General features: G+C 44.2%; 1 protein-coding gene across 2 annotated transcripts in view; it reads right to left on the bottom strand.

Annotated features, from left to right (window-relative positions):
* Window positions 1-20,342, bottom strand: part of RFTN1 (raftlin, lipid raft linker 1) — a 200,241-nt gene that overhangs the window by 31,218 nt on the left and 148,681 nt on the right. For both annotated transcript variants that reach the window (XM_055321300.1, XM_055321301.1), the window contains exons 6-7: window positions 19,794-19,997; window positions 8,476-8,591 (exon numbers count right to left, since the gene is read on the bottom strand). In XM_055321300.1, coding sequence (XP_055177275.1) covers window positions 8,476-8,591; window positions 19,794-19,997 — 320 coding nt within the window. The remainder of the gene's footprint in view (window positions 1-8,475; window positions 8,592-19,793; window positions 19,998-20,342) is intronic.

Genomic DNA, 20,342 nt, shown 5'->3' with positions numbered 1-20,342 from the left:
TGATGGGGGCCCTTCCAGGGTATATTTACATATACCCTCAGAAAATAGATCATATTGTTTTGTGAAGCTTTTTCCCCCCATTAATGGCATCATACTGTATCTGTATTAGTCAGGGTTGTCCAGAAAAACAGAACCAGCAGGCTGTGTGAGAGACAGAGGACAGAGGCAGAGATACACAGATACAGGTACTTCCCTCTTTTCAAAAGTTCATTTTCTACCACTTCATTTCACTACAAAAGACCTATAATAGTGCTTGTTTTTGCTAATTGCAAAAAAGAAAAAAAATCCAGTGAGGATTTATGCTTTTATGAAAAAAGGCAGAAGGCAAAAATAGTGTTCGGTGGCTGTTGGGCAGTGAGCTGGTGCAGAGGGAAGGCACATCCAGAGCAGTGATGGTGGCCCCACCAAGCTCCCTCCCCAGAACCACACAGCCGCCCTAGCTTTGACCTGTGTCTGTAAGCACCTCTGTCCTAAGGCATAAGAAAAGCCCAAGAGAGGTGATCTTTTGGGTCTGGAAACGCTCAAAACATTTTCTATGTAAATGAATGGCACTCACTTCTTTGCTTAACATCGGGCTTATGAAAGCCTTCATAGGAGTGCTCTAGTTTTAGATAGTGGGGTAGACCTGTATACATATTAGAGCAGGTTGGGGAGGGAGGGATTGAATTTTTTTTTTTTTTTTGAGGAATTGGCTCCTGCAATGTGGGGGCTAGCAAGTCTGCAGTCTGTGGGGCAGGCCCTCAACTGATAGGATAAGGCCCACCCACATTATAAAGGATTAGCAATGTGCTTTACTCAAAGTCCACTCATTTGAATGTTCATCATGTCTCAAAACTCCCTCCACTGCAACATCAAACTGGTGCCTGACCCCAACAACTGAGGTCCACAGCCTAGGCAGGGTGACACATAAAATCAACCACCACAGCATCATTCTGTAACCTGTTTTTTCACTTAACATTTCTTGGAGTCCCTTCCCTGTCAGTTTATATGGAATGACTGCATCCTTAATAAGGGTGTATCATCCTTAATCCTACTGATGGACATGTACACTGTTTCCTTTTTTTTCTAGTACTCTAATCATCCTGAGATAATGTCCTTCTGTGTGGCTTCTTGTGAACAAAGGCATGTGTTTCTCTAGAAGAGGTGGATGTGAGGCATGGGGACTTGCTGAGTCATGGGTAGAAGTTGGCATTTCACATTTTTAAAAAAGATTATTATTTATTTATTTATTCATGAGAAGCAGAGAGAGAGAGAGAGAGAGAGAGAGAGAGAGAGAGAGAGACATAGGCAGAAGGAGAAGCTCTCTCCATGCAGAAAGCCAGACGTGGGACTCGATCCCAGGTCTCCAGGATCATGCCCTGGGCTGAAGGCGGCACTAAACTGCTGATCCACTGGGGCTGCCCAATTTCACATTTTTAATAGAGAATAGTAACCTGCTCTTCAAAGCAAACCTCAGATTTTTAAATAATGAACTTAAAATTTGTCAACCATAGGTACATTACATTTTAAAGAAAAGGTGCTCAGTCGTAACAGTGCAGTGATGTGCCACTATCAAAACCCAGGTGGGACACAAGGAATCTGATCAAAGTCAAAGCCCCCAGAGTTGCCAGAACAGACTCTGAGGTTGCCCTAAGCACCTCCCCTCACAGGCCTCCTCTGTGCTGTGATCTGCTCTGGGTTAAAAAAAAGGGCAGAGTTATGGCTTGGCAGTGGGTGGGGAGTGGAGGTGGGGTGGGGAGGAGTCTTGCCTTCAGTCATGGTCAATCATGGCAGTAATCATTTGAGGGAAAATCTGAGTCACAGGAAAAAGAGAGAACTGCTGCCTTTGGCACTCAGGGCTATGATCTCAGAACCAAAGTAATTATCCTAGAGAAACGGTGGCAATGAAAAGAATGCCAGATGGTTTAATAAGGATAAATATTGGCTCCCTTGTCACAGCAGAAGGTGGTAGATGCTAGATACCATAGAAATTGATGTTACTCCCTGGCAAATCCTGTGTGGATTGTTCAAGAGATGGCTGGGAGCCCCTAGAAACAAAAGATGGATCCCTAGAAGCCTTAAAAATACAGAAATTTGTGGACAAGTGGGACCGGTGTGTTGTGGGCAGGTTAGGGGACGAGTTGGGTGGGGGCAGAGTAGATGTCAGTTACAGAAATGCATCCCACTGAGCCTCTGGTGATTCTTTCAGTGATAATGGTGACATGGTAGGTGGAACAAGAGGACCATCTGAAACCTCGGCAAAGGGGTTGGGCATCATGTTAGAGACTAGAGGAGAGATGCCCCCAGCGTGCCAAAGGGCCATGTCCTCCATCTAGTTGTATTTGACATTGGATTGGAAAGAAGCCATCCTACATATGAAACCTTCAGAGAAGCCAAAGCTGAGATGATCCTCCAAAAATGCAGGACGATATAACCATGATCTAAAATGTCTCCACAGGCTGGGAAAATGGGCAGAAATTAATAGGATGAGATGAACTGGAAGTCAGTTAAACAACAGACTGAATGCACAGGGAGCGGATGGGGAGAGCTGACTACATGCCACCTCACATGGCACAGTCTGTCATGGCTGCCTGCAAAGCCCATCCAACCTCCCGCTTGACTAGCAGAAGCTCGGGTCCAGCTGTCGGGGGACCAAGTGCTCACAGGTGGCAGGCTGCTCTCCAGGCTGCTCATGCCACCCCACCCCCAACCCTGGTCCCAGCAGCTGAGCAGAGCACAGCAGGCTGACTCCCATGTGTTTCCAGACCTGTGCAGGCCAGTTAAGTTCATCATCATAATTACATGTCTTCAGTTAAATTACTTAAACTGATGGTGAGGGTGAAAGAAGTTATTTCTAGGGAAACTAAGTAGAATGCTTTAAAGACTTGACAAAGTACAGTTACTTAAACATAACAACTGTGGCTGAATTAGAAGTGGGGGGGCTGGAAAAGATTAAGAAAAAATTATGAAAACAAGGATTCTGCAGTGTGATGCCTTTCCTAGACTTCTAAGAAACTGACCCAGGACACTGACAAAGTCACACTGGGTGTGGTTTACACAAGAAAGATGAAGTGGGGGGATCCCTGGGTGGCTCAGCGGTTGGGTGCCTGCCTTCAGCCCAGGGCGTGATCCCAGAGTCCCGGGATGGAGTCCCACGTCGGGCTCCCTGCATGGAGCCTGCTTCTCCCTTTGCCTGTGTCTCTGCAACCCTCCCCCCGTCTCAGGTCTCTCATGAATAAATAAATAAAAATATTTAAAAAATATATTTAAAAAGAAAGATGAAGTGGAGTTCCAATCAGCAGACCTCAAACTCTAAAAATTGGCAAATATATGTGTACTTATATATCTTACATTTAAATATATGTGCAAGATAGGGATATGATTTCCTTTGGTTCTTTTTAACTTTTATCAACTAACTGGCCAAACACCATGCCAACTACATCCGCCAAAAGTGCTTTTACTGTTATCTGGTGGTCAGTTCTGGCAGCAAATTTCGCAAGAAGCACCGATGAGCTAGAAGGGATCAGGGAGAGGGATGAAGATGGCCTCAAGGGGCACCTGATGGTGTCCACAGCAGTGACAGGCCGTCAGGCTGAGGGTATGCAGAAGAGGGTCCCTGCCTCTGTCCTTCCAGCTCTTACTCTTGACCTACTCATCTATGTAGTTTCCCTTTTCCTTTCAAAGAAGGACCCTTTCAGCTCACACTCTGGATTGTAAACACAAAGATGGTAAACAAAATGGGCTCCTGTGTGGCTCAGTTGGTTAAGCGTCTGCCTTCAGCTCAGGTCATGATCCCGGGGTCCTGGGATTGAGCCCCAAGACAGGCTCCCTGCTCAGTGGAGAGCCTCCTTCTCCCTACTGCTCATGCTCTCTTTCTCCCTCCCAAATAAATAAATAAATAAATAAAATCTTTGGGGAAAAAAAGAAGATAAAAAGAATACCTATTACAAATGTTCTATGGATGGGGCCGCCCCGGTGGCTCAGCGGTTTAGCACCGCTTTCAGTCCAGGGTGTGATCCTTGAGACCCGGGATTGAGTCTCACGTCGGGCTCTCTGCATGGAGCCTGCTTCTCCCTCTGCCTGTGTCTCTGCCTCTCTCTCTCTGTGTGTGTGTCTCTCATGAATAAATAAATAAAATCTTCAAAAAAAATGTTCTATGGATGGACTTTTATCATACTACTCACAACTGCCTTTAATTTAGGCCACAGGCTTCCAACTGAGAAAAATGCAATGCGTTTGGCTCCATACTTTCTCTAGCCAACCTCAGCTGTGCTTTTAGAACAAGATCAAGGCAACGGGGAGAGGATCTTTCTAGTTGATGACCCTAGGCGACCAATAAAAGAAAGTGCTATTTACTTACTATATGCTAAGTACTACACTCACAACTTTTTAACATATTATTTTCTTTCATTCTCAACTTTGAGAGGTTAACAGTATCTCCACTCATACAACTGAAAGATGGATAAACAAAGAGGGGATGATTTACTTTTCATATATTCAGTCAGCCGGCTGGTAATTAGAGAACCAGGATGGATTGCCAGGCCAGACTCTAAATTCTCTTTCCAACATATTGCAGTGTCTGCAGAACTGTGAAGAGCTAGGTAGGCTTTCTCATGAAAGCATACACATGCACAGGTGGACAGGGAAGTCAGGAAGCTGTGGCTAAATGAGAACGGCACATCTGTACACGCCGCTGAGGCTACCAATCTGCACAGGAGTAAGGAGGCAAAAAGCAGCAGGACAGTCCCAACTGTGAGAAAAGGGAAAAAGCGGGTCAGAAATGTTTTGTGGCCAGAGCCCAGGAGTTTATGGGCTGGCCTGAGAGGATAGAGGTTGCCAGAAAGGCAGGGTCAACCATGAGCCAAGAGGGACCTGCCCAGGGCTTGAACAGGAAAGGTCTTTCCAAGATGCCAAAAGGGTGGAGAGGAGAGGACGCCACTGGGGTCTCAAGGGTGGAAGCTGAGGTTGCTGGACAGATGCCCACATACCTGGAGGGGCAAGCAGAAGAGGGGCTGACTGTGGGGGCAGGCAGGGTGGTCCTACAGAGCCTCTTCAGAGAGCTGAGCCATGGGCAGGCCTGCCCTGGACTGGACGCTGCTGGGCCGTGCTGAGACACAGCTGTATACAGGTGGTTCTAAGGCGGAGATTCTCAAGGGTGGGCTTGAAAAGGAAACGCGGTAGGGAGAACTTGGATATCTGTGTGTTTTAAAACTGTCAAATGATTCAAGTTCAATTCTGAGAAATGTATGTGTACGTAATGCTGGATGAACCAAAAGGCTTCAGCCCAATTCAGGAAGCATTTGCTGGAAGCCTTAGAGAACAAAGATGACCAACCCCCAGCCAAGAAACTCAATGTGAAGGAAGGAAACTGGATAAAGAAATCACAGTGATCATAATAGGGATAGACAGGCTTATGCACAGAGAATTATAGAAACACAGAAGAAGAGTCTTTAACTCTGAAGGAGTTTAAAAGGCTTCCTGGAGGAGGAGACCTATAAGCTCACCCTAAGTCTGCTTATACCAGCTTTCAAAGAGGAAGAGAAATCCATATATGCTAAGGGGTACAGTCTGTCCAGAAGAGATCTCCCCTCCTTTCGTCCTCCAGAGATGGCAATCAGAGGCTAATGCTGCTAAATGGACAAGGGTCTGTTTCTACTGTGGGAAATCTGGGAATACTCCAAAGGTGCTAGAGAAAAGAACAAGTCTGAAGACTTGTGCAGAGAAAACTGGCGAACACCTACATCAAAACCATTAATCCACTTGTCACCATCAGGAAAATTAAGAAAATGTGTTTCTGCCTAGCTGGATGCCAGCCACACCTGCCTATCATGTTGACGTGTGATAGAATAAAGGCCTAGCCAGTGATGTGCTGCTAAATGCTTACAACTGGTTCTGAGGGGAAAAAAAAAACAAACCCTGATTTCTAAGGTTTGCCAGTTTTCATGGCGCAGTACTTCCACTGTGGCCAACTTCAAGTTACCAATCTGACTGAATCTGTCACCGAATATGGAGCTGGGAAGAAATGCACAGACCTGGCTTTGCAAGCTGGTACACACCACTGGGTCAATCATGAGTCTTAAAACCCTAGGTCATTTCCAAGGATCCCTGGAGAAAAGCCACAGCATTCCTGCAGTGAGTGAGTGAGTGAGTGAGTGAGTGTGTGTGTATGTGTGTGTGGGGGGGATGCAGAGAGAAGAAGATAAGGCACAATGATGACACGACTAAAAACTAGTATCACTAAATTAATCAATGCACAAAAATTAGAGGTCATGACAAAAAAGTTCGAACATCTCAGAAAGAAATAAAATTAACAAATAAACCTAATGAAAACCAATTTGCCTATCCAGGAACACTTTCTGGGTAAATGTTCATCTTTCCCGATCTCAGCTCTTAACCCATAGCATTGATCTCTGAATCAAAAAGACAATCGTGTTCTTATTTCCTTATTTCTTATTTGCTATAACCTTATCTTCCTCCCACAAACATTTTAGATAGGATGCATTCATTCTAGTTATCCATCAAGGTCTCAGTTAGTTTCAAAGGCTAAAGAAAGCCAAGCCATTGGGGTACTTTCCCCCATCACGACTTTCATCAAACAACACACTAGACATCTGTACTGTCCTTTTAGAGACTGGTTCTTGAAACTGTGGATCAGAATCCCCTGCAGGGCTTGTGAAAAGGGATTGCCAGGCCCTACCCCCAGACTTTCTGATTCAGTTCATCTGGAGTGGGGTCCCAGAATCTGCATTTCTAGCAACTTCCTAGGTGATGCCAAAACTGCTGGTCCTGGGACCACATTTTGAAGTTTTGGATCATTGCTATCAAGTCCCCTTTCTTGAGGAAACCGCAATGCCCTCCTTCCCTGAACAGCCATGTTAGTGTGCAGACAGCAAGAGATGTGACACATGTCCCGTGGTCTGCCGATCACTTCCATACATGCACCTGTTTCCATGTATGCACCTTCCATACAAGCACCATGTGTGGCTTGCTGTTACAGCCAAGTGTTACAGAGCAAACAGAGTTACTGGATGTTGAAGCGTGTGGGCTGTTTCAATAGGGTCCTTAGGATCCTCAGTTGCTACTTCTGTTATGTCATATTTTATCCAATCACATGCGGTGGGCTGGATGAGCAGCATGGCCCCATCTTAAATTCAGGAAGCTTCGGGCCGAGAGGGTCTTGACTTGCCCTTGTTGGGCTCTCCACATTATACGGAGCTTCACCTCCTTTGCATTCCATTTCTGGTGAAGGGAGCGGAGGTCCACTGAGACCAAAGTCAGGCAGGAGGAGCTCACAGAGCCTGACAGCAAACCAGGTCATCACCAGAGTCCTACCTTTCCTTAAGGACCCCCAGCCCCCAACCTAACTGGCCCTGAATGCTGTGTTTTTGGAATTCCTATGTCTCACTGATTACTATAGTTTTCCTTTGCACTCTTGCTTTCATACTTGCAAGCATCACTGCTCGCATGCAGGCACGCCCCCACCAGCTCCACTGCCAGTCTCACGCCTGCTCAGAACTGGGTAACAGTGCCCTTGGGACACCAGCTGTCATCCAGCAACCAGGTAAGGGAGTCGCCTGCCATCAGGTTGCAGTTCCAGAAGACACGAGGGCATGGCATGCACCCACGGTCTGGTGGGTCCTGGCACCTTATAGTCCTCACAAAGACCTGCACCCACATCTGTCTTACTTTGGCATAGAGAGCCTGGTTTGGCAAGGCTCCTCAGGGCAATGCCAACCCTGTGTTCTACTCAAGAAATCAGTTCAGAATTCAGTCCTGTATGTTCAAACCACTTATCCCTTTATCCAAGATATGGGCTGGGTAAGCAACTATTCTGAAAAGCCCATCCCCCTACAGTTGGGAGAAATCTCCTCAAAGTACATACTGGCAAATCTCAAATAAATCAGCTCTTCCAGGGTCCCAGTGGAACATGGCTTGAGGAATTCCTCTGCCCACAGCAGTTTGGTGGCTTCGTGGGTCAATATTTCTCAAAGACATCCCTCAGCACTTACTGTGAAACCTTGGGTCAGGGACCTAACCCCTCTGTGCCTCAGTTTCTTCATCTGTAAAATAGAGGGAGTCATGCGCTTGCCTCCTGGGCTTACTGCACAGAGTACGTGACTGTACGTGCACAAATTTCTTCTAAGGATACTTGGCAGAGGGAGCCATAGGGTCTAACTCCAACAATAATGCCCTTATTATGGTAGCCACAAACTGTGTGCAGGCCTCATTTATGTCACTTAGAGTTTTCAGTTATAGGCAAATTAGTGAAAGAAGAATCTCCTTCCACCCAATGACCCAGCACACACATGTGTTTTTCCTACAGAAAGGGAAAGTGGGGCCCCAACTGGAGGGTGTGGCAGGATGAAATGGGCCTTGGAGGGTCTACCCAGGTCAAACTTTCAGAGAAGATCTGCAACAGACACGGTCAGACCCAGCGAGCGGATGAAACAATCACTGTCCAAACAAAAGAAGCACCGCTGCCAATCCCACACTTACTTCCAGGACTGTCCATTGTTCGACAACAATAGCATCATAGGCCTGCATGGTTTTGCTATCTTCTGTGGAAACAGCTTCAAAGATGAATACTCCATCTGTCAGGCTGTGTAAGGAATCTGTGGAAAAAGAAAAAGGCGGGGGGGGGGTGTGGGGGGGGAGAGTTCTGTAAACCGTCTGTGGCAGAAGCCTTACAAGCAGCGAAAATTTTCACTGCATTCATTAATAATCCCAATCAGAACATCTTTTCAGCATGTTAATTAAAGAAGGCACACACAGCCATAGAGTCTAGCCCCATCAGAATGAATGAGACTAATTTACCTCGCAGTTTTGAATAATATCCTTGATTTTATGAGCCCAAATTTCATTGTTAGCAATCACCATTTGATTTCACGCTTTACCTTCTTCTTCACGCTCCAGCGTCAGGATGCACTGGGTGAACTTATTCAGGGTAAAACACAGTCATTTAGAGACAGTTTTTAGAAGAAAACTATATTTAGGTGAAAGGATTTTTTTTAAAGGGGGAGAGATAGAACACACCTGATCTGAGCTTGGCGGATGCATTCTATATGCGCTCATTCTTGGGAGTTCCTCACGATGTGGGCAGCTGAACAGACAACACTTTAGCTAGCTCTTGTCAAGAGGCAGAATTTGAGGGAAAGGGGAATTTTCACAAAGGATTTACCACTGAAAATGTTTCCTCGGGCATTGCTCTGGTCGGTATCCCAGGGTCTGAGTTCCATACAATTCCACAAAAGTATTAAACAGATAACAAGATTCAAGAAGGATTCATGGTCTTACACAATGAGAGTATAAAGAGAATAACAAGGTCCCTACCACAGCAGGAATCATTAAGGTAGGTGCTATCTGCCCCTTCCTTTTTCTTAATGGCTCCTAAATGCCCTAAATTCATTTAGATAAGAGACTGTGGGAAAGAGGTCTTGGAGAGAGAAGCAGGTGGCTTGGATCCATGCCCTATCATGAGAAGTGATGTGACCCCTTTCAGAGGTTTGGTCTCTCGTCTGTGAAATGGGATTATGGATATAGAATGACTCCTGGACCCTAGATTCTGTTCAACAAAATCAATCACGCTGCTATGTACTGAACTGTATCTCTCCTCACCCCAAATTCATATTCAAAGCACTAACTTCCAAAGTGACTATATTTGGAGATAGGGCCACTAAGACAGTTAATGAAAGTTAAATGAGGTCATCAGGGTGTGCCCTAATCTGATAAGGCTGATGTCCTTACCAGAAGAGGAAGACACCAGTGTGCCTTCCTCCCTTCTCCTTGCAGGGAGGAGAGGGAGGAGAGGGAGGAGACACATTAGGCTGTCTACACATTAGGAAGATATGCCCAACCAAAAACTGAATTAGGTTCAGTTTAAATGTGCTTAGCCAGCACCTTAGCTGTGGACATCTAGCCTTCTGAACCATGAGAAATAAATGTCTATTGTCTAAGCCATCCAGTCTGTGGTATTTTATTATGGCAATACACGCAGAAATATATTTAATGATATACTATTTTTATTTTAAAAGAATAATTCACATAATAATACGATTTTTTGAAATTTTATTTTATCAGAAAGGGAGGTAAATTCAGAAAATCCTTTGAATCACACTGGAGTTCAGGAACTGCCAGCATTTTCAAGAAGCCACAAAAAAAACCAAGACTGGCAGATGTAAATACTTAACAAATATTTAGCTTCTGTCTTCCAGTAGACATCATAAACAAAATCGAAAGGCCATTAAGTGAGAAAATTATTTGCAACAAAAAAGATAAATAAATAAATGGTTATGCTTAACATTCTTTATATGTGTATAAAAAGCTTACGGTGCTTAAGGGAATTTTAACTGCACGATCTTTCTGGAGAGCGATTTCACAAGGTCTCAAGAGCCTAAAACAGAAAAGTCCATCCTCTTTGACCCAGAAATCTTACCTCTTTCAGTCTATTTTACGATAATAACCACTAAAGCCATCAAATATTTATCTACAAGAAATACTTATAAAATTACTTGAAAACATAATCTAGGGGCTCCTGGGTGGCTCGGCTAGTTAAGTGTCTGACTGTTGGTTTCAGCTCAGGTCATGATCCCAGAGTTCTGAGATCAAGCCCCATGTCAGGCTCCATTCTCAGCATAGAGTCTGACTGAGATTCTCTCTCTCTCTTCCTCTGCCCCTCCCACTCATGTGCTTTATCTAAAATTTAAAAAAATGTTTAATTTAAAAAACATAATCTAAATGCTCAACAATGCAAATATTAAACCATAGACAAATAGTTAAGTAAGGCAGGAGACTTCCATACAATTAAATACTATGTGGTCACAAAAGAATCATGGGAATTTAATGATTCAGAAAAATCCTTAGAGACAATGTTATAAAGAAAAAAAAAACAGGATACAAGACTACAGTATGAGCCGTATGTGAATTTTTATGTTAAAAAGGGTTAGACAAACTTTAAAGGAACACATAAAATCTAGTAGCAGGTATGAGTGGCAGGCTGAAGTATAATTTTAATTTTTTTAATCCTTTTCTACAAGGTGAAGCAAGAGGTAACACAAGCATAATACAAGTAACAGATAACACCACACACACACACACACAGTAATTTTCTTTTTCTGTCCTCCACATGGCTCTTGAAGACAGAACTATGATCAAAAAGTTTTAGGAACTACGGGGAGAGAATTTTAGTACAATATAAGTAGAACCTTCCTTAGGGTAGTCTAAAAACTGGTAGATAAAACTCAGAAGAGTGAGCACTGTGTTACTGGAAGAATTCAAACTTATACTGAAAACCTTTCTAGCAGCTCATTCATTCATTCCAATGCTTACCTAGCATCAATCTCATGTAAGATACTCCTGTGGTCACCGGAGATCTTGCAGGCAGAAGGACAAATGAAGTCTATGCCCCACAGAGCTTACCTTGCAGTGAGGGAGGGAGTCAATAACATAATGTCAGAGATAATAAAGGCTATAAAAATATAAAGTAGGCTAAGGGGAGAGAGTGAAAGTGGAGCTATTTCACTGTGGTTGGCTTTTTTTGGAAGAGGTGTCCAGGGCATGTCTCTCCTTTTGAGTAGCAATAGGAATTTAATTAAGCAAGGAAGCCTTATGGATCTTTAGGGTTTGAGAGTTCTGGGTAGAGGACAGAGCTGGAGTAGTAGAAAGGCACAGTGAATGAGGAGCAGCCAAGGACCACAAGAATGGTGAAATCATAAGAGAAGAAAGTCAAGACTAAGAGAACTGATGGGGAGACCAGACAACTTGGGACTTATCCATGTGACTTGTCTGGCCAATGGCATATTAGCAGGTATGATGCAACAGGTGCTTGGCAGGCACTTGTGTGGTTGAGCTTAACCTCTTCTATCTTTGCCACCACTTTGAGAGGACATGCTCAGCTAGCCCATTGGTTCCAAGAAGCTGAAAGACACATGGAACAGAGCTGCCCCAGTGGATCTCAACTGAGACCAGCTGACCCACAAACCTGAGAGTGAGCCCAACTGAGGTCAGCAGAAATGCTTCATGGGGTTGCTTGGGCCAACCCACAAATACTCGAGAATAAATTATTACTGTTTTAAGACAATGATGCTGGAGTGGTTTGTTACACAGCATTATTATGGCAATAGTGACTGATACAATGTCCAACCTAAACCTAAGAAAGATGAGACTGGTGTACTTTTGGTTGGCTTGGGGGTATTCTTGATTATTTCAGAATGACAGAAAGGCCTGGCCAGCTCAAAAAACCACAGCTATGAGAGTCATTCCTGTAGCACAGTAGCATTATCCAGATACTATTCCAATCTGAGAAGATAATACTCCATTTCAAGTAAGATCAATGTAAGTTAATCAACACCATGCTCCGGTTTCTCCTTTGTTCCCTAAACTGAGAGTCTGTTATTAAACAGCTTTGGCAAAAGTACTAAGCTTGCCTCTCTTATCTGCTCTATTATAAAGTTTTCTCCAAGTGTTTGCTTGATTCCCTCCTGAGAGATATTTTACAGAGGTAACCAGGGAAGAATAGGGCTGCTTTTCAGCTGAATCACATTACAAGTATTTGGGGCTTCAGGGTAAGATGGACCAGAGTCAAGCTGATTTTTAAAGTTCTGAGTAACAAAGATCTAGCTGGAGCTCCTGGCACAGTAGGAATGCCCTAGAGAATTGCTTTGAATAAAGCTTCCCAAGTCCTGACCTGGGGATTCTCAAGACCAGAAGGGACTCAATGATTCCATCAGGATTATACTAACACACCACAAATTCCCACAAGCCTTCTACCAAAAGAGTTTATCTCCAATTTCCAAAGTCTTTACGTACAAATCTCAATTGAAAACCTGCAAGCCCTTAAAATGTGCCTACCATGCGCTTGACTTACTAAAGAACCTGATCTGACATAACCATGATGATGTGTATTTAGCCTGCCAAGAGCACTGTATGGCTGAGCTGGAGTCCAGAAGGAGGAAGAAGACACTGCCAGTCAGCCAGACTTTCCCTCCTTCCTCCCAGGTCACAGGCCCAGAAGGAGGACTGTGTGGTCAGTGGGAAGAGGTACGGCCAGACCTAGGTTGTGAAGTAGGTATAAACCAGGTCCTTGTTCATACCACCTCATCCACTGTCTGCTTTCCAGCTCTCAGCCAGCTACTCTGCGATTCTGAATACAGAATGCTGATTCACTTAACTATGAAGCAAGTTCAGAATGGCTGTCAAAATTTGATCATCTGTAACAGCAAAAAGGTCAATGAACCACAGAGAGCAGACAGCTGGGCTTTTAAAGAGCCCCTTGTTTTGACGGCCTCGTCCACTCCCCATCTTCTCATTACCTTCTTGGCTTAGACTTGCTGCAATGTGTGTCGGGCTAGGTATAAATAGGTCTAGCTTAGAGTGAAGGCTCCCAATGTAAAAGGTTAAATTGCCCTACATCTAAGGAAAACACTCCATTATCACTGCATTTTTTATTAAAGTAAAGATGCTTCCCTACTGTGCACAGAGAGCTATTTGCCCTGATATTGTATAAATATTTGATGCCAGTCTTTTGGCAAAAGGCCACCTTAACATTCCAAGCTTATGATTTACAAGAAGGATGTGCGAAATGGAGATTTGCCCTATTATTCCAAGAGATAAATTCTAGGGGGCCACTGCTCTTTCCCTGCAACCTCTGAGACCTAGCAAGCTAAACTTTGGGCTTATACTCATGGTGTTCTCCAAAGTCCAGCTGGAAACATGCACACAGTGACAAGTATGTGGTCTAATTTTGCGGGATGAAATAAAAAGTTACCACTCTCCTTTCAACAAACCAGGCTGTATTAAATTGTTCCCACTGGGGTAGCTGGCCTAACAGATTTCCTTGGGTCTCTGAGAGCCCGCCCGTTCTCCCCATCAGAGGCTGTGCAGTGCTCACAGCACCATCTTGGTGCCAGGAATGGCACATGACAACTGTATAACCATAACTGCATGTACTTTCATCCCTATCTGTAACCTCACCATAAATGTAATCACTGTGAAGCCAATCCTAGGTCATGGCGCCACGTTGCTCCCCAAGCATATGATGCCTAATTGATATTATCAAAAGAGTGGGTAGGCCTACTGCCTTCTACTTCCCAAGCACTCATGGCTCCTCTTGGCCTGTCTTCACTCTTGTTTTCTAACTTTGAAGTGGTTAGTGATCTAGAGGAGGTATTACCCCGCTTCAGTTACAGGAAGGTGAGCCTGCAAGTTCAGAGCCATTTAACCAACCAGACGGGGAGGAAACGCTCTGATCTAGTGCTTGCTGGATGTGAGGCACATGGGCCAGGCACAGTTAATAGTTTCCCACTGAATCCTTCCCCTAGATCTGCAAGGCTAATCATTACTTCTTGGTGAGTGAGTGAATGGAGGCTGCAGAAGTTAAATCATGTGTCCATGTTCAAATGGAATGAATGCAAGGGCCAACCTAGATCTAAAATGTGGTTTGTTTGATCCCAAAGCCTATACCCTTTCAATCACTAATGGATATTTACTGAGCTACCATTCTGTGCTGGGCACTGGGGTTCCAGCCCAGGTTCCTAGCCTTATGGAGTTACCTGACTACTATGCCATACTCCACACCTGGCATTTTAGTGGGATCACAGTGAGACTGGCCTTAGGGCTTCAGTTTGGGGCCAAATCTGTGCAGATGCCACACCTTCCTACATGGAGCAAAAGGAAAAAATGAAAATATACCTGGAAGTGGATCAGTTGTAGATATTGACACAAGAGATGGGGTATAGCAATGAGAAAAAAAATGATCTACAATTACATGTAAAAATGTGGATGAATCTCACACATATTATGAGCAAAAGAAACCAAACACAACAAGGGGATTCATTCATATACTCCATTCATCAAAAGTTTACAACTAATCTACAGTGTTTCTAATTGGGACTACAGTCACCCTCTGGGGATAGGGACTATGAAGAGGGCTTCAAGGGGACTGGTATCTTCTATTTCTTGACCTGGTACTTGTTACACAGATATACTCACTTTGTGAAATCTACTGGGCTATTATCTTTACAGTGTGCATAGTTTTCTGTATGTGTGTGATACTGCATTAAAAAGTTCATTTGAAGATGTGCTAGGGATACAAAGGAAAATGCATTTATGGTGTAAGTGACCTCTACCCTTCACAAGTGGCTCCTCTGAAACAGAAGCCATGTCTGTAATCGATAGGCCAAACATTCCCAGAGATGGCGGTGTTCCAAGGGAGTGGCTGCTGGAAGCACCTGGAACTGCCTCATCTCCCTTCCTTTCCATTCCGCCCACATCTAGCTCTTCAACTCCCCAGGTTCCTGTGATACACACCCTAACACCAGCTTCTCCCCTCACCTCCATCGGCATTACTTAGCATCATCCAGAAACCTTTATCGGTCATCTTCTGTATACTGCATACAGTATACAAACACTGGGATACTAAGAAATAGAGGATGCAGAACACGCCCAGGGGTTTTTAAGTACGCCTGTGTAAAATATGTATCTCTGTGTATTTTATTTGAAATATATACATGTATATTTTGCAAATATAAAGTAATGTAGGTCATGCTAGGCATCAAAAAAGATGATATAAATACCAAGTGTCATCTCTTAATGAGATGCAACATGTAAAACTCAACATCATCTGGAAGGTGCTGTAGTCATGGTGCTTAATTTATCAAGGCTGTAGAACTAAATTCCAGTTTACAGAATAGAGAGGCTAGAGAATTAGGTAAATGACACCATGAAGTACCAACCAGACAAATAATGCAAGACATTCTGCAGGGTAAGAGGCCAGATTTATTTCAAGCAGCAAGGTCATAAAAAATGACTCTTTTAGGTCAAAGAGAAGTGAGGCCATGGTCACCACATGCAGTGCATATTGGTGGACTGGGTTCTGGTCTGAACCACTTGCTGCAAAGGACATTTTTGAAACAACTGGAAACATCTGAATGTAGGCTGGATAAGGATGATACTGCCATTGATGTCAGGAGTATAGAGCTAGGAGAGGGTGACGGGAGGGCCAGGGGAGCTGGGGGGAGGAGAATTAGGACAGGCCAAGAGAGTATAGCGCAAGGGTGAGGTCAGGGAGATAAGGATAGGGCAAGGGTAGAATAAGGAATGCAGAGCAGGGACAGGGTCAGCCAGGGGACAAAGGGAGGATCAGGGCAGGCAAGGAAAGTTGATGGTGGCAGCAGTAGCATCAGTGGCCTGTGATGGCAGCACAGATTCTGTAGGCCTGGAGGCCCTTGATGAGAAATCAGGCTCCTGAGTGGGTCTTCAGATGGTGGGCACCGGCTCTACCTTGCCCTTACCCTTGAGAATACTCACCCAACTCCTTATGAACAGCAGAAGGATTCCCCTCCCAGCTTCTGCCACCCTCTGGAAGCACAGATTCTGACATTTGTTTCAGTGGGTGGTGTTTCTTTGTACCTATCTGCCCTACTGTCCGACCCACCCCTGTATGCATCCACACCAGTGGCTGGCAACCCAGGTCCTGCTACTTCCCTAAAGGTGACTCTGGAGCTCCCTTCCTTCCCAAAAGCCACTCAATGCCTCACTGGGAGCCTAAACCTCTTGCCAACATGGTCACCTCCTTTACTCCCTCCTCACATGGCTTTTCCTCCCCTTACCCTTGTTTCTTCCTACTACTCTCCTGCCACTTACTAGCTGGTAACATTAGCAATGACTTAACCAGTCTGTACCTCAGTTTCCACAGATATGTAACAGGGATAATAACAGTATCTGCCTCATTGAGTTGTGGGGAGTAAATGAGTTCCTATGTTTGAACTGCTTAGACCAGCACAAGCACAGAGTGATTGCTAGGTGTCTTTTATCATCATTATGCTTCATTTTTATCTGCACCTTGGCTTGCCAGGCCTCAAGGGCACAGCTTCCCCAGCTCAAGACACCCGGTCCTTCTAAAGCTTAATAAATGATTCCAGGAGAGGAGCTCTAGAGACTGAGCAAGGCCCAAACTTGAGGACCACTCAAGTCTTTCCATGTCCATGGGTGGGCAAAGACTTGAAAACAGAAGCTGGAGTCTTAACTAAATAGGCCTGAAAACAGAAGCTGGAGTCTTAACTGAATAATTCAGGCTAAAACATCACCCTGTTTATGGGACAAAGTTCTCAAGAGTTTTACGACTCTGTGGAAAATATCTCAGAGTATAAATATCTATTTAAGAATCAAGACTGGTGTTTTTCCAGATGGCAAACAGCTTAAAGATATGCTTCTAGCTCTGCCAGCTTTACTTGTAAGAACACTAATTACCTTATTAGAAATAGGTTCCTTTTTATAATTATGATTAGCTTGCCCTTTTTTTTTTTTAATTCTGGGAAAAGAGCATATGTATATTTCATCCCTGGCCAATGGAAACCTTGGGCTTTTCCAGAGCAGAAACACCCTAACCCACTGAGTATTACTCCCAAGTCACATTCCCCTCCCATCAGAAGCATACAGGGTGAAATTGTATTTGAATTTTGAGTAGGTTTAAATAAATTTTGTTCTGAGAATTTTGCCATCCCTGAGACAAGTCATGCAGCTGTACTGAAGCCATAGACATGTTAGAGGCTTGGGGCTCAGCTTGCACAGTTGCAGTTGCCAGGGGAAATTTCATGTTCTGTCTTCAAGGCAGGAAGGCTGGATTTAAAGCAGCTAAAGCCAAGGGACGATATAACAGCATTTCATTTTTTTGTTTATATATATATATATTTTTATTGGAGTTCGATTTGCCAACATATAGTGTAACACCCAGGGCTCATCCTGTCAAGTGCCCCCCTCAGTGCCTGTCACCCAGTCAACAGCATTTCAAATGCTCAAGTCAAATCTGAAGAAAAAAAACTGCATGAATTATCTGTATTATTGGACTCAGGGTCAGAGAATGGGGTAGGAGGAAGTAGGGAGCTGTCTTGATTGCCAAAGCCACAATGGCCCAAAAGATGATTAATGGCGTTGTGAACTTTCAAGGTGTCCCCAGTTTGCCCCAGACATGCTGGTCAGCAGGACCAGAGAAAGTTTCTCTTTTGACACCCGAATTCTCCAAAGTGAGGCTGTGTAGCTGCTACCTTGAGTGCCTCACTGAACATCTTTAAGGTGTTAGGACAACTAACCATCAGTTTCCAAGGGAGAAATTTAAACAGATGTATGGCCACAGAGAGCCTCTACAGGCCTAAGAGCAGATAAAAGGGGTCATTAGCACAACCCAAGATGGGTGATGGGGTGTCTCTGCAGGAAGCAGGAGGCGAAGGGCTCCTCCCTGGCCTTCCCTAACACCAATGAATCAGGGCTGTAAACATCTGCCCCAAGTAGATGCCACTTGGTGTCTTATGGTGCATTTCAAAACAGACTGTGATGTTTTCTGGCTTCCAGGACCTTTGCAATCACCCAGGGAAAGCCTCCTTGTATAGAGGGAGGTTACCAACCTTGCCACACCAGAGAACCAAATCGATTCTTCATTAGTTGTATTAATGAACTAATATACTCTAGAACTGCACTAAGATACTACTAGCCAATAAGCACATATAGTAATTTAAATTTAAATTAATGAACATTATATAACATTTTAAATTCAGTTCCTCAGTCATACTGGCCACATTTGAAGTGGTCAACAACCATGTATAGCTGGTGACTACCATCCTGGACAGCACAGAGACAGAACTTTCCCATTATCGCCGAAAGTTCTGTTGGCCAGGGCTGCTTGAGGTGTATTCTTAATGAGCCAGCCACCTTTCTTATGTCATTCATCCATTCTACAAATGGTTCTGGCCCCTCATGCTATATAATACCTTCTGCTATTGTATTAATATTTTAAATTATATACTGATATTTAGATAGGAACAAGGGACTCATTTTCAAAATTAAGACCTGGCTGTGCCGTACAATGTTCCAAGGCTTCAGATGATTTAAAGCACACATTCAGAACTAAGACTGATGTCTCTTCTGCAGATGTTTGCTGGCATTTCAAGGACTGCAAATAATGTAGAATCCAAACTCTGTTCCTGACTCGGCTAATTCTTGGAGAGAAAACTGCTCAACAACCAAGACAGGTGCTGTCAATGCCCCCCACCAGGTTTTGCTGGGATCAACAAATTTGGTGTTACGTTTCACTTAGGAATCCTGCTGACTGGCAGCCCTCAGGATCCTTACATGCTGGCATGTTGGCCTCACTCCCCAAACTGCCTCCCAGCTCTGATGGCGGGGAGTGACTCAACTTGCCTTTGTGTTAAGCCCAAACCCTTTCTTTGCCTGACGTATTTCCTTCCCCCCCCCCCGCGGGCACACTCTGCTTTAGAAGAGTGGTCATCAATAGTCCTACTCCATGCAGCAACCCCCAGAGATAACTCATTATTGGGGAGGGAGTACTGGGTGCCATGAGACCCAGAAACAGTGTGTGCGTCTCCACAGAGCTTATAGAAACTAGGTAGTTCAACTGACTTCTCTGGGGTTAATTCTAAGGTGCTGCTACTGCTACATCCAACTCTAATACTGTCTACAAACAATTTGCACTTTTGGAGCAGCATGATCCCAGGGGGTAATTAACAAACGGGGAATAATCTTTTTAAAGCCTTTAAAAGCAACATGGATTGAGACTATCATCAAAAACACAGAATCACTTCCCCTCCTCTGTCATTTTAGAAGATACTGGGCTGACTCTAGAGAGGTTTAGGCAGGAGAGGTGGTGGATTTTGCAGACAATTCCTCAAAATGTGTTAATTAGAAATCAAACACAATGAGTTTAACGGCTGTGGGGCTTTCTGAATGGGGCAGGCTCTGAAGTCAGGCTAAGAGGAAAAGAGAAGCAGAGTTCATGAGGGCTTGCCCAAGGTTTGTAACTTCCATACCATTCACCATGCCAAGGTAGAAGACTGCATTCACCAGCATCCCTCCTTTCCGGAAGTGGTCACTCATGTGCTCCAACCAGTTGGCATCCAAACTGCTCACCGTCTGGCCATTCTTGGAGACTCGGAGAGGAATGCTGACGGGATAGTATTGCCGGCACTTCTGCTGGCTCTTCGGTTTGTTGAAAAGGGTGAGGATCTCCATTTCTGTTGGGATTGGTAAAAGAGGCTTGAGAGAAGAGGTCAAATTAGTGCTAAAAACCTGCCTCCCTGAGTCTAGCGGATTCTTTTACGAGCCTTAAGAAATGATATCAAAGGTAAACTCTGCTAGATTGCACTGTTGCCAAATAATAAAACCTGATTCCAGCTTATAAATTAGGGAGCCTTGAAAATGACATGGACGCAAAGGTTGAGCTTCCAGTGGGAATGGGTTTTGAATCTGGCATATAATGAATAACTGTTATCTGGGATCAGTTTGTACAGTCATGTGTTTGTGAAGACATTGTAGACATTTCTAGAGATTCGTACAAAGGTGTTTGGGGGGAAAAACAG

Source organism: Nyctereutes procyonoides, unplaced genomic scaffold (assembly GCF_905146905.1).
Source record: "Nyctereutes procyonoides isolate TBG_1078 unplaced genomic scaffold, NYPRO_anot_genome, whole genome shotgun sequence".
Classification (NCBI taxonomy): domain Eukaryota; kingdom Metazoa; phylum Chordata; class Mammalia; order Carnivora; family Canidae; genus Nyctereutes; species Nyctereutes procyonoides.
This window is presented reverse-complemented; position numbering and strand designations above follow the sequence as displayed.